A 14284-nucleotide genomic window follows, 5' to 3' on the forward strand; every position below is an offset into this window, starting at 1 on the left:
ATTATTCTCACACATAGTAGTACTAGGAACTTATTCTCACAGATGCATGTTATTCTAGGTAATGGTACTGAGCATCTTTACTGTATTTTCTTCAGGAACTCGATAGCATAGGTTCCATGAGAGATAGGGAAAAACTTTGTTTCAATAAACCCTGCAGATTTGGCCAAGTTATCCATTTCAGCTATTGTTCGCTCCTTACCACCATTAAACAATGTCATCATGAAAATGTCATCTGCTAATATCTGCATTGTTTCTGGGGTATTTTTCAGCTCTTCGGGAAGCACGAAATATTCCACAACTATTACCTTCCCGGCTTCTGGTAATGCCTCCCAACAGTTTCTCAATATCTTCTTGCAATGCTCGTTATCCCAATTATGAAGTATCAACTGCATGCAAGCACCAAAACTACTCATATAATATCTATATATACTTTTTAAGTAAGAGTACATTAAAGAAAGTACAAAATTAATTCTCAAAACTCGGTCAACCACATTACTAATCTACCACCACATCTGTAATAACCCCAATTTTTCAAACAATATTTGATTTGAAATAATTCTATAAGTTTTGAAATTCATTTAAATTGAATTTGATTTGTTTGCAAACGTTACGAAACGGAAACGGAAACGTTCCGAGAACGTTTATTAAGAAAACGTTACGTTTCCGAACGAATTTATCGACTTTTATTCTGTCGCTCGGTTGCGAAAACTTTCTTCACGAAAGTTGTAGAGCTCGTCGATACGAGTTCGTGGATATGTGACGCGTTCGAATCGGACGTCGTACGTAAAAGTTATTAACGTCGGAAGTTAGTTTCCGATTTAGAAACTAGTATAAATAGAGCATTTATGAATTAGGGTTTCCATAATTGGAAATCCCTCATTCGGCCCGCCTCCTTTCTCTCTCTCTCTCTCTCTCCTCGCGACTCACTCTCTCCCCGATCCTTCTCCCACGCCGGCGATCTCGCCATCCAGGCCGCCGTGACGAACACCGCCCCTCCCAATCGCGTCGCACGGCTCTTCTCTACAAACCCCGAGGTCGACACACCTCCTCGCACCGTCGTCAGCCTCCACCCTCCAACCCGAGGCCGTAAGCTTCATCGCCACCGAGCGCCACTTCGGCGACGCGAGGGCACAGCACCACGACGCTTATCCTCGCCCTTGGAGCCTCTGCAATCGACCTAGGGGCAAGAACCCGCGATTCAAGTCCTCCCCGAGGAATCAAAGCATCACCGGCGATTCGACCACTCCCGGTGCCAAATCGGAGTCCTTAGCTTCAAGGAAGGTAAGAATCGATGAAATTGATGAATTGGTTGTGAGATTTTGATTGTTTTGGGTTGATTTGGTGGAGATCGGACGGGGAGACGAGAGGGGAGGTTACCGCCGCTTTAGGCGGCGCGTGAGGTTGGTGGGAGGGAGTATGAGGCGGCGTGAGGCCGCGGGGGGGAGGAGGAAGAAGAAAAGGAGAGTTTAGGCACGGCGGTGGCGTCACACGCTCCGTGGTTAGCCTCGGCGCGTGGGCCCCACGCGCGGCCGGCCGGAGGTGGCGCGTGTGCCACACGCGCCGCCGTGTGAGGCGGTGTAAATAGTTTTGACTGAAAGGGTATTTTGGTAATTTACTGTGTAACGGTAAATGTAAATGTAAATTTTATTTACTACGGTAAATGTAATTAATTTTTACCTTCGGTAAATGTAATTATAAATTACTTTCAGTCAATGTAAAAAGTAATTTGTAAAAGGGTAATTTAGTAAATTTTATTTACTGAGTTGTATTTACATTTAAATCGTACGTATACGTACAGAAATACGTATATAATATTTATACGTACAGAAATACGTATTTAATATTTATACGTACATAAATACGTATTAATATTTATACGTGCAGAAATACGTATTAATATTTATACGTACAGAAATACGTATTAATATTTATACGTACATAATACGTATTAATATTTATACGTACAGAAATACGCATTAATATTTATACGTACAGAAATACGTATTTAATATTTATACGTACAGAAATACGTATATAATATTTATACATACAGAAATACGTATTTAATATTTATACGTACAGAAATACGTATATAATATTTATACGTACAGAAATACGTATTAATTGAGTATTGTACAGTAACCGTGAATAGTGAACAGTGAACAGTAACTTCGTATAAACCAAAATTGCTGAACAGTAACCGTATATTACTGTTTTGGCATTTAAAGGTTTACGAAACGATTCTAAATTCTTTTCTTATTCTTTTAAGGTGATCGTTAAATCGAGGAAAGGAATTAGCATCGCAAATTGTGGAATTACGCTCAAGTCAATAAGGTGAGTAAAATCTCACTGAATTTACGAATCTACCCTCGTGGTGATTCAACATTTTTGCAAGTGTGTTTATCAAATGAATTACAACATGTATATAATTTAGTGGACTACATATATACAGTATAATGGTAATAAGTACATATATATATATAGTTCATTAAATTACGTACTGTTATTAATTCATTAAAAATAGTCATTCGATGACGGAAGTTTGGGAATTGAGCATGTGTGGTGAAATATGACATGTATAAGATATAGTGGACTATATATATATTGTATAAATGGTAAATAAGTACGGGTATATATAGTTTGCTATATAATATACTGTTATGATTTATTGTGATTCTGTTGAGCATGTGATTTGAATTGTACAATATGATGTGAGATTATTGTACGTGATTTTTAACATTGTGATTGTTAAAATGTGAATTGTCTTCGGACCTGATTTTGGTACAATATGATGTGAGATTATTGTACGTGTTTGGCAAGTCGAAACCTAGCCTTTGGCCGGGCGAAAGTTACGATACAGTTAGAGCTCTAGTCTGTCTGCCTTAGTACTGCATGCGAGGTAACGGGTGGTTATCTGCTCATGGGTACTCGGTGTATTTTGGATGTTGGGTAGCGGGTGGCTATCCAATATCAACGGTGTATTACGAGAGGGGTAACAGATGTGTACCAGCGTTCTTGGTACCCGTATTATAAATGCATTGGGTAACCAGAAGGGTTACTTAATTTCCTCATGAGCTTTTTATTTCATATTTCTTTGGGTCAACCAGATGGGCTGACCATTGGCTCATGGGGGCATTTATATTTGTTGTTGTGTGATCTTTCGTATATATTGATATGCGAACTGTATTGTGATTTTACTCATACGAGCTATAAGCTTACCGGGTTTGTGTTTACAATCCCGGTGCACCAATTCGATGGTGTAGGGGATAATTCTGCAGGTGCTGATTAGTGGAGGTTGAGCGACGACTACTGAGGCTCGAAGTCGTTCGGATCCTACTTGTGGTGAGATTTTAGCATGGATTCGTGTGTGAGGATTTGTGTATTTTCATTTGTGAGATTTGTGAGTGATTTGTGAGAATTATTACATTACCATTTGTGTATGGATTATAATTTGGGTTGTAATAATTGGTTGTCTGGGTTGTATTGAGAACTCAGAATTGATCCGCTGTTACACTTAAATGATTTCGATTTATTTGAGATTATTTGTGTTTAACGACTTTAAAATTTTGAGTATTTAGGCTCGAAATTTTGGGGTCGTTACAACATCATATAATGAAAACGTTTATCCGTGATTTGTTATATCTTAGTTGTTAGTTGTCATGCTATGTAAATTTTAAGTAGTACAATAAAGTAAAGGGGATTCACATAATAATAATAATCTAGGAATCAAGGGTTTCACGGAGGAAACCAACCTTAAGTGTGAATGATTGTGTTTTTGGAATTGAGCCAAACATATCACCACCTACGTGTTTTACACCTGCTTACATACAAAAATAGGATGGTTATTATACATGCAGGTGTAATTTATTAAAAGAGTCCATTATTCATATTATTATGAAAGGTATTGATGATGCATATATATAAGTGTACAATAACATGCCTTGCTTCATTCATAAAAGAATTGTCAACTACATATGAAGTGAAACAATTAGAAGGAACAGATTTATGACATCTCTCTGGCCTTAAATTAACCTTCTTGCAACAGTAAATAGAAGTAAATATATGGTATATGCATGTCTGCTAATGATGAATGTGTGAAGTACATATATACCTTGATGTTTAGGAGCCTGAGCAATAACACTGGGTAAGTCGAAATTGATGCCATGGATATGAGGATACATAGACACTATTTTAGCAAGTGAACTTCCATCACCACCCCCTACATCCATCAGCTCATTGACTTCTTCAAAACCTTCATAAACCTTAAGCACCTTCTCATCAAAATATAAATATGACGCTGTTCTCATGTGCTTGTTGAACCATGAAATCATCTCAGGTCTCTCAGACAGAAATTCGTAGAAGCTTACTCCATGGGCTTTATAGAAGGGGACAGTCTCCGGTTCAAGCACCGAGTGCTTGAGCATGCATAAGCTTTGTATAATGTGCAATTCAGAGCTCGACATATTCTCTGAGTTCATAGGATTTCCGTCTTCATTTGGCAGGAGGCAGAGTGCTTCTTTTGTTAGGCCATAAGCCCTTTGTGGTGTTTCGTCTTTTAGGCTTTGTTTGAGAGTTGTAGAAAGGAGGGATTTGACACTGAGAAGCTTAAGGATTCGCTCTAGATTCTCAGCTGCAACATTTGGATTTGTAGTGGGGATTTCTGCAACAATTTCTTTCGATGTAAGATGAGCTTTTGGCCCTGACTTGCCAATGATATTGAAGACACCGAGCTCAATTGCAGCTTTTACAGCCATCTGAATGCAAATGGAACTTCCCAAATTATAATCGGAGATATCATTTTCAAGACTTTCTTGGGTTGCCATGTGCTTTAGCTGCTAACTACTTTGCTATAATACGATTAGTACTAGTTATATATAAGCAACAGCTTCTCAGCTTATGTGTACGATGTTGGTAGTCAGCAAGATAATAAAGGAATGATCAAAATCTAAATATCTTGGGTAATTGATAAAGTATTGTTCAAAAATCTATAAAAATCTGAGGATACAAAATTTAGGCTTTTAAAGGCAGATGTCAAAATCCATAGATAATCAATAAGGCACAAATCAATAAAGTATTGTTGATATTCATGCTGAAAAGAGGACATTCATGCTGACACATAGGTTAAGATGAAATTGTCAATAATGAAATTGTCAATAATTTCATTCATGCTGAAATTCTCGGAGAACGAATTACATGATTGGGCTTCTTTGGTGCCTTGAATAATTTTCTAAATGAAGTGAGCAATTAGGATTAGGAGTAGTAATTATTTTTCTTATTAGGAAGCAAACCCTTTGCTTAAAATTCATGGGCTGGATCATTAACCCGTTGCGGTTTCTTTGGTTTTTCTTAACATGATGTCAAGTATCTACAAATGCAAGATAGACCAATAACCTCTTTCTAACGCTAGGGTTTCAATTAAATACGTGCCAAACCCAAAATCCTGAATGCCGAAATTGTTGGAGAGGAGAGATCCCACCTCTAAGAAGTGACAAAGAAAATAAAGCTTATAAGTGGGTGGATAATAACCAATTGTACTGAGGCCTTTTGTGATTAAAACCCAACACCTGTGAGGTGGCAAAGTTGGGACAGTATCAGTACAGTTGGTTCACGAGCCACGCTTGTCGCTGTTTAACATGGTATCAGAGCGGGTCCCTCTCCAGTCGCGCCTCCAATCTTTCGTGGGCCCGAGTTGGGTACCACTTTGTCATGCCATCGGAGGATTTCCGATTGGATGACTACTAAGTGTCGTTAGTTACTGGATCTTAGTTTCTTTCATCCCAGTATGTGGGATGTTAATCTGTCACGTGCAGACCTAAAAATTAAGTTGCACGTGAGGGGGCGTGTTGGAGAGGAGAGATCACACATCTAAGAAGTGACAAATAAAATAAAGCTTATAAGTGGGTGGATAATAACCAATTGTACCGAGGCCTTTTGTGATTAAAACCCAACACCTGTGAGGTGTCTAAGTTGGGACAGTATCGGTACAGTTGGTCCACGAGCCACGCTTGTCGCTGTTTAACAGAAATCATCTAAAAGAACCGCCAACGGCGGCCAAAACCGATACCGCCGAAACTGGGCGGAACTCCCAGACGACATAACGGCGTCCATATTGTCAAGGCTGGGAACTGTCGAGATTCTGAGGACGGCTCAGAGGGTCTGCATGACGTGGCGGAGAATCTGCAAGGAGAACTCTCTGGTTTGGAAATCTATCGACATCCACGATGAAGATTATATCAACATGAACTACATGGACAAGATCTGCCGCCGCGTCATTGAGCATAGCTCTGGTCATCTCGTGCATATCAGTATTGAGTGCGTCGGCACCGATCAACTCCTGAAATACATGGCTGAGAGGTATGGAATTTTTCTATTGTTCTTCTATTTCTGTTCTCTATCCGGTAACAACTAGGGCTCATATATATACAGTAACCGATCGAATTTAATTTGCATACTGAGTTTTACAAGGAATTACTTAGTATTATTGCAAGGAAAGACCTATGTTGATCCAACGAAATCCTAGCGCATATAATCTAGCAGTGCACAGATCTGCGTCCCAAATTTCTCCCCTTTTTTATGGATAACATGATTCTAAAACTATTTTTGACAGCTCAAGCGGAATCAGACGCCTCCGATTCGTGAATTGCGTTAGTTTAACATATGAGGGATTGAGCAAAGTGGCTTCTGAGCTTCCTGTGTTGGAGGACCTTGACATATCAAAATGTGATAATATCTCATCATGTAAATCTCTACAGGTGGTTACGAGCGGCTCATTCCCTCTTTTGAAATCCTGCAAATTGAATGAAACTAAACTCGAATATCTATCAGGTGAAAAAAGATGACACATCTATATGGACCTTATGGTTGATGGTTGTCATGGATGACAGATAGATATATTGAGTTTAAGTGAAGTCAGGACGACATCTATCGACTTAAACAATAGCTCCGTTGTTGTAATCATCATCGTCTGATCGATGTGAAGAGCACTAATTTTAAGTTTACTTGCTAATTTATCTATCTATTTGTATTTTAACGTTTAGTTTGGTCATGATCACACTTGAAAAATATTAGAGTAGCATATGTTTTTTCACCTACCTATTCATATTTTGTTAGATTTCAAGCGTACTCTAATGAACTATGTTGGAAACTTGGTCCTTCATGCTATTTTTAAACCTACCTTAGTGTTGTTTTTGCCTTTTTGGTCTCCTTATGATTTTTGTTGCATGTCGATTAGAATACTTGTTCCACCAATGCTTCTTCTCAGCCATTGTTTTCTCTTAAAACTATCATTATGCCAGCCTCTGAGTTGTTGCTTCACTGCGAGGCAAATCGATCCCATTACTGTTAGTCAGATACCTGTTCCAGCTAGGAGAAGAGAAAGACTCAAGTATGAACATAGAAGATCAATCATGAATGGCAATAAGGTAGAATGTGGTCCATCACACATGGCTGGAGGAAACTGGGCTGTCAGCTAGGCCCATTTGAGGATTCAATGACATCCAACCAAACCAAGAACCAGATCCCCCTCTAGAACCAACACCGACGTCGGAACTCTGATTCAATATTTTCAAAAGCAAACCGAAAAAACTCCCACTCCATTTTCCCAGGAGAAGTTTCACTCGAAGGGATCAGAGTCTAGTAACATAAGGAGACAATGAGATCCGGAACTAGCCCTAATAGCACTGTTAAGTTGCCTTGTTCATTACGCTTCACCATTAATCTATGATTGAACAGAGCATAGCACACAGCTCGTGTAATCACCTAGGCCAAAATAGGCCTATCATACTTCGAAACAATAAAACTAATATTGTTTTACCCTAGTTAAACTCAGAATGACACATACCACGTAAGGAGCACTGTAACTCTGTAAGCCCTAACCTGGAGAGCCTAAGAGGCTAAGGCAAACGTAGGCACAAGTTACGGTGGCTCACGTGGAGAGCTTTACCCCATTCTTCAACCCAACAAAAGCCCTGCGACGCCGTCTCGGGCAGTGCCGGAGCCACAACCGGTGATTGGACATCCGGCGGGGCCCTCGGATTCTGGAGTTTACGCTATTCTTACGCATTCGCCCATCACTCCCGTGTTGACTTGACCGGCATTCTTTAGGAACGGAAATTTGACATGACACTTCCATATGAATTTAGGGCAATGAACTGGGTTTACGTGGTCGTGCTGTCGTTGACGATTAGGCGAATTCACCACGGTTGTGCTTGGTTTTGGAGCTTTTTGCTTGACTTTTTACCGGAAATTTTAGTTTTCCGATGCCGACGTATTGCATACGTTGGATTAGAACGAAGTAAACTAGTTTAGGTTATGTAGGACGGAACTTATTCTAGGCACCAACTCCACAAAGGATTATTAGAAGAAAATCATGAATGTATGAGTATTTGTTCATCAGAGAAATCCTTGGTAGCTTTCCACCCTAGAACTCTATCTCATTGTTAGTATCGACCTAGCTTGAACCCTTTTCCAATCTAAGTGGAGTCGATCTCAAACTCGAACAATGAGGCTGAACAGCGAAGACTAGAGATCATAGAATGGAAAAAAAAAATGTCAATTTGTATTCTAAATTTGGTTATAATTGTCAGTTTGCATTTCGAACTTGCATTTAAGTCAATTTACCTCCTAAATTTAGTAAAAATTACTGATTTACACCACATCCATTAAATTTAATGTTTTACATCCAATATTAAGTCACATGTCATGCATTTTATGGGCATTATTATCATTATATATTTATTCATATTTAATAATGAAATAAATTAATAAAATTACTTAAGATAAACACTTGCTACTATGTTTTTTTTCGAAACATTTTAGTGATTTTTATATATTTATTGTTTTACGTGATATGGTATGTTAAAAGATATTAAAAAAATATAAATAAATACATAGATAATTAAAAATAAATGTGTACATATAAAAATATATATACACAACACACTATTTGAATGGGTGTATATGTTGAATATATAATTCGAAATAGGGCTAAGTATGTAGAAACAATATGTAAATAAATAATTTGATTAAAAAAATAATCCTCCTTTTAAATAATATTTTTATTTATTTTTAAGAAAAATATGAATAGAAAATGATAACATTACTCCTCATGTGCATGACATGCGACGTAAAATTGGATAAAAACAGTTAAATTTAACGGATAGGGTGCAAATCGATAATGTTTACCAAATTTAAGAGATAAATTGACTCAAATGCAAGTTCGGGTGCAAATTGACAATTTCAGTCAAATTTAGAGTGTATTTTAGTAATTTTGCCAAAAAAAACAAAACTCTCATCTTGCATTGTTTTGTTGTTATGCATATTTTCTTCAGAAAGTAAAAACGTGGAAATGATCTGTATAAGTATATAATTTGCACAAACAAATGAAGGGGTTGTTTTAAGCATTGATCGATAAGCTTCCCACTTGATTAGTTTCATTATTGTTGGTAATTTCCTTTAGTTCATATGAAAGAAATATTGAAATTGAGCCATGTCATCATTATCAAATTCAGAAAGAGGTCATCAGTATGTTTTCAAAAAATGTGCACTTGCATGTTAGGTGAAGATGTTTAAGCCTTCAAGCTGGCCCCAAAACATTAAATCCTTGCTAAGGTAGCTGGCAATTTTCTATTCTGCAACCATTTAGCATTAGCTATATCTTGCAACTTGCTTTCTCTACTCTAATATTCTCAAATTGTAGACAAAACACCTCTCTTGCTCTTCGCCCAACATTGTCTTCTATCAAATACTAGATAATTAGTTTGTTGACATTGCTAGGATACCAACCTATTACTCCCGTTTCTAATAATCAAACAAAGTCAAGTACTCAAAAATATGTTTATCTCCCCTAGATGATTGTCCTAGTTAATAGTTCCCTTTGAAAAAAACTGTTCTCACCCTAATGAAAGTCATCCCTGGATCTCTCTTACCCAGAAAAATATGTACGTTTGCTTCCCCGAAATTCCATAACCCATTTAGGGTAATGCCTTAAAAACAAAACCGTCTAATTCAATCCACCTCAAACCAATTAAGAACATAAGCTAAACACTTATCCATAGCTTCAGAACCATTGCCACCATACTTTTGCCCTCTGTTGCTGAATCAATCAAGCCCTTGTCTTTTCTTGTTTCTCATCTTCATCATCAAAATGGTATCATTATTTCATCCAAGTAAAAATCATTTATGTGAGTCTCTTCTATTTTGTACCCACCAAGCTTGTGACTTGTGATAGATCATCATGAAGGTGATTTGATTAAGCAGAAGCCGTGGAATGCAGCATGAAAGGAACGGGAACGGGGCCAGCATCTTTGAGGAGACACGTGGCCAGGTTAGATGGAGTAATGAGGAATCTGTGAGTATATACTGTAGGGTTTTTGTAGAAGGGAGGGGACAGTTCCTTTAAGGGAGGTGGTAGGGTGCCTGGTTGGCAGGTGGTCATTTGGGCAACCCCCCCATGTGTTAATCGTTAATGGTCTTCTCTAGGTCACTAACTCCATCTAAAATATTCAAACTATTCAGTTTTATAAGGATTGTGATAGTACGATCTGCAGTGCTGCTGCACTGGTTTTCTACGGTGGTCGGGAAACTCTATACAACCGGCGAGATGGTTCACATTGGTATGGAGTCGATCAACTTTCATAGGAAACTTCATCAGAGGCTAATTATGTCAATGCATTGCATACGTTCATTTCCTTATGAATGGTAATGTAATCTGCCACTGCTAAATTTCATAACAATACTAATGAATTGACCTGCTTGGTATTTCAGTGCCTCAAAACTTTGCCAACCTTATATGCAAACATATATACATCACATTATAGGAAACCCAACAATTTCTTATGCGTGCACGAATTATAATTAAGATTAGACAACGTATAGATTGTGAAAATATGTCGAGCCACGATAGATTTTCTGTAAGTAACCATTTCTTTTCTGTTATTACTTAGATGTGATACATCATCGGAAGGATTGGATGGTTCATTTGGATATCGGGCCACTTCATTTTACTTAATTTCGGACAACTATGAAGGACTATTCACGTCAGTGAATACTCCAATTGATTGATTTCATAGATTGATAGATACATAATTCACAGAGCAAAGATCAATCCATGACGTACGTATAGGCCATCTAATGTTAGCTTCCATAAACGGTAAATTGTTGCTTGAGTTAGAACGATAAAAATAGCTAATTTACCATGTCACTAAACTGTAATCCCATATTGTTCATCATTGTAGATAGTAGCTAATGGAACCTCGCACCATGATTTTTTTTTTCCGCTCATTTTTTCTCATATATTTACCTAAATATTAGCTAAGAAAAGAAAAAATAGAGTGACAGCTCCGAGAATATACACAACTGTCACCAGTCACCCGCCAGTGACAAAATCTGGCAAGACGGTCACAAACACGTGGCGCACATCACGCCGTTAGCCCTCCTCAAAAGTAATCAAACGCCCCGGACTGCCCGTTATTTTTATTCTGATCAGACTTGGCGTGGTAATACGGCGTCGTATTCTGCCTTCTCAGACCCGGGATCATCGGCGGCGAGAACGACCGTATCAGCGCCAAGTTGATCCCCTTGAAGAACGGATGCTTCTTGACGTCAGCCGCCCCGCGCTTCGACCCGAGCCGCCGCTCCGGGTCCTTGTTCAGCAACCCGGATATCAAATCCCGCGCGTGCCCCTCAAGCGCGTTGACGGGCGCGGACGTGGGAAAAGATAGAGGACTTTTCACAATACTCCGCAGCGTAGTCTCATTCGATGGAGCCGCGAACGGCGTCCGCCCGTAGATCATCTCGTAGAGGAAGATCCCATACGCCCACCAGTCAACGGCGTTTCCGTGGGACCTACCGGAGGCAACCTCCGGCGCCACGTATTCATGCGTCCCGACGAAAGAGCACGACCGCGCGGCGACCGGCTCGGCCACGAAGAGGCGGTTCGGAGATAAAGTCCGGACCTTCCTCGACCGGAAGAGGCGGTTCGAGAGGCAGGAGAAGGGAGTGAGAGTGCTCGGGTGCGGGCGGGTGTACGATGGGGTCGAGAAAGAGCCTGGGAACGGTGAGGAGTCAGGTGATTCAACGGCGGGGATTGCGTCGCAGCAGAGAGAGAGGTCGAAGTCGGAGAGCATGATGTGACCGTCGGATCTGACGAGCACGTTCTCCGGTTTCAAGTCTCTGTAGATGATGCCCAACATGTGGAGGTACTCCAAAGCCACCAGGACCTCAGCAGCATAGAACCTGTGAAAACGCCATAATATCCGAGTTAGAGAAAGAAATTAACCGGGTCGACTCAGACCGAGTTTTAATAACACAACCAGAAAAAATACGTTGTTTTCATAAACAGAAATCCTGATTGAAGAAGACGTTGCAGAGAGGCTAAAGCAGACAAGATAAGAACATCTCATGATCGCACTCTGAAAAAAGCGCAAGGATACAAAATACGGCGGGGTTGAAATATTATTTTTGTTTTTTCACAATATTTTAAAAACGATCCAATCCAAGGGTTTTCCAATAATTTTTATGATGATACAATGTAGTATCAGAGAAAAATAATTCAATTAAGAATATGATATTTTGATAATAATCCGGCATTGAAGATACCTTGCTGAGGTGAGAGAGAAGCGTTGGTTGGGCTGTTTATGGCGGAGGGAGTGCAAGTCGCCGCCGGAGCAGTACTCCATGACGATGCAGGAGAAATGCGAGGCTTCGAACTCGGCGTAAAGTGTGGGGAGGAAAGGATGGTCTAGCATTTTGAGGATCTTGCGCTCCATCTCGGCTCTGGGTTCCTTCTTCTTGAGGGCCAAGGCCTCTTTGTCGACGACTTTCATGGCGTAGACGCATGACGGTGGTGAGGATGAGTCAGCAGAGGAGCGGAGGCTGCAGAGATAGACGGTGCCGATGTCGCCGGAGCCGATGCGGCGGTGGAGGCGGAAGTCGCGGTAAGTGAGGCTGGATTTCTTGGCGCGAATGACGGAGTAGGCGAAGTCGGAGGAGCGGTGCGGCTTCAGGGCGAGATTCTCGGTGCCGAAGAAGTCGCTGCCGGCGGTTAAGGTGGCGGTTGCGTCGAAGGAGAGGCGGCTGAAGCTGCTGCAGGTGTCACTGCTCATTGAACTGTCTGAGTCACGCGGGAGAGTAGTCGCAGTCGTTGTAGTAATCAGGCAAGGCTCTAACATCTTACAAACCTCTGGCTGCTGAAATCTTCGCCGTTTTATAGATGCAAGAATCAATATGAAAGGAGAAGGTAGGGAGACTTTTGAGCTCGGGCGAATCAGATACGAAGAAGAAGAAGAAAGAAAAATCAAAATTCGTTATTCTGGGTGGGTGTTTGAATTCAATGAAGGGTGACAGGGAGCTTGGTGATTTATTAGGTCAGGATTTGTAGGCAACAGTGGGAGGACTGTGAAGAGAGATTGATAGCAGCCAGCTGCTTGCATTGGAGGGACGCCATTAAAGGAGCTCTATATCTCTCCTCCGTATACTGCCCGCCTTGAATGCGAGCTCAGGCTTTTTCAGGTCTCTCTGGACCTCAAAATTAGGGTTTGGAAATCGAAAGAGAGAGAGGGGTTTGGAGTTTGGTTCTGTCTTCTGTGGTTTTCTCTATATAAATTCTGAGTTTCTGTCTGAGAGTGGTTGCGGTATTTAAGCTGGGTAGTAATGGTGTACGCGGTATATATGGTAAGAATTGTTTTCACCGTTCGGCCACAGCTGTGGTAAATTAACAAAACAGTGAAAGTTTCGCACGTGTTGATGGGGGCTTGACGTATGCGCGTGGGGTGTCGCTGCTCGTGCTCTGGCGAGGGCCGGACTCTGGAGCAAGCTATTGTACGAGTGTGATATGTCGAGAATACCCCTGTGAGTTATAACGGTCAATTCCCATGATCCCGTCTGCGGGAAATATGCCGAGAACTGTCGCCTGTAAAATTCTTCGAAGTTTCTGGTGCGAAACAGAAAGAAAATATCAAAACAAGAACGACTTAGCTCCGGTACCTACCGTGTTGATAACAGTAATCTTTGTTGTTGCCGCAAGCGACACAATGCAAATTGATTTATGAAGGGTGACACTCACGGGTAATAATGGCAATGAAAATGAATCTATAGAGTCATTCTCATTGGGTATGTACATTATTCGAATACGATAACATTTCTTTTAATACATGGAGTTACGTTCATGCTTTATTTGATCAAATCTAACTACTACGGTTTGGTTTGAAAAGGAGTTAATTGGTATTTGAATTTCAATGTAAGTATGTAATTGTATTCGAGCATTATGTCATTCATGAATACTTTA

The 14284-nt window shown here is 40.2% G+C and overlaps 3 protein-coding genes across 3 annotated transcripts; 1 reads left to right on the plus strand and 2 right to left on the minus strand.

Moving 5' to 3' along the window:
* Positions 1 to 77: 77 nt before the first annotated feature.
* Positions 78 to 4834, minus strand: LOC126788651 ((S)-scoulerine 9-O-methyltransferase-like). Its single transcript, XM_050514659.1, has 3 exons — positions 4112 to 4834; positions 3753 to 3817; positions 78 to 386 (listed from the first exon to the last, which is right to left on the minus strand). The coding sequence occupies exons 1-3, from the start codon at positions 4821 to 4823 to the stop codon at positions 78 to 80; spliced, it is 1086 nt and encodes a 361-aa protein (XP_050370616.1). The 5' UTR covers positions 4824 to 4834.
* Positions 4835 to 6160: 1326 nt separating this feature from the next.
* On the plus strand, positions 6161 to 6968 carry LOC126786883 (uncharacterized). The gene is made up of 3 exons (XM_050512847.1): positions 6161 to 6354; positions 6608 to 6752; positions 6885 to 6968. Exons 1-3 carry the CDS (start codon positions 6161 to 6163, stop codon positions 6966 to 6968), a joined length of 423 nt encoding a protein of 140 aa, XP_050368804.1.
* Positions 6969 to 11207: 4239 nt separating this feature from the next.
* LOC126786654 (protein kinase PINOID) lies at positions 11208 to 13573 on the minus strand. The gene is made up of 2 exons (XM_050512546.1): positions 12598 to 13573; positions 11208 to 12234 (listed from the first exon to the last, which is right to left on the minus strand). The coding sequence occupies exons 1-2, from the start codon at positions 13167 to 13169 to the stop codon at positions 11436 to 11438; spliced, it is 1371 nt and encodes a 456-aa protein (XP_050368503.1). The 5' UTR covers positions 13170 to 13573; the 3' UTR covers positions 11208 to 11435.
* Between the last annotated feature and the right edge of the window lie 711 nt (positions 13574 to 14284).

Source organism: Argentina anserina, chromosome 3 (assembly GCF_933775445.1).
Source record: "Argentina anserina chromosome 3, drPotAnse1.1, whole genome shotgun sequence".
NCBI classification, from domain to species: domain Eukaryota; kingdom Viridiplantae; phylum Streptophyta; class Magnoliopsida; order Rosales; family Rosaceae; genus Argentina; species Argentina anserina.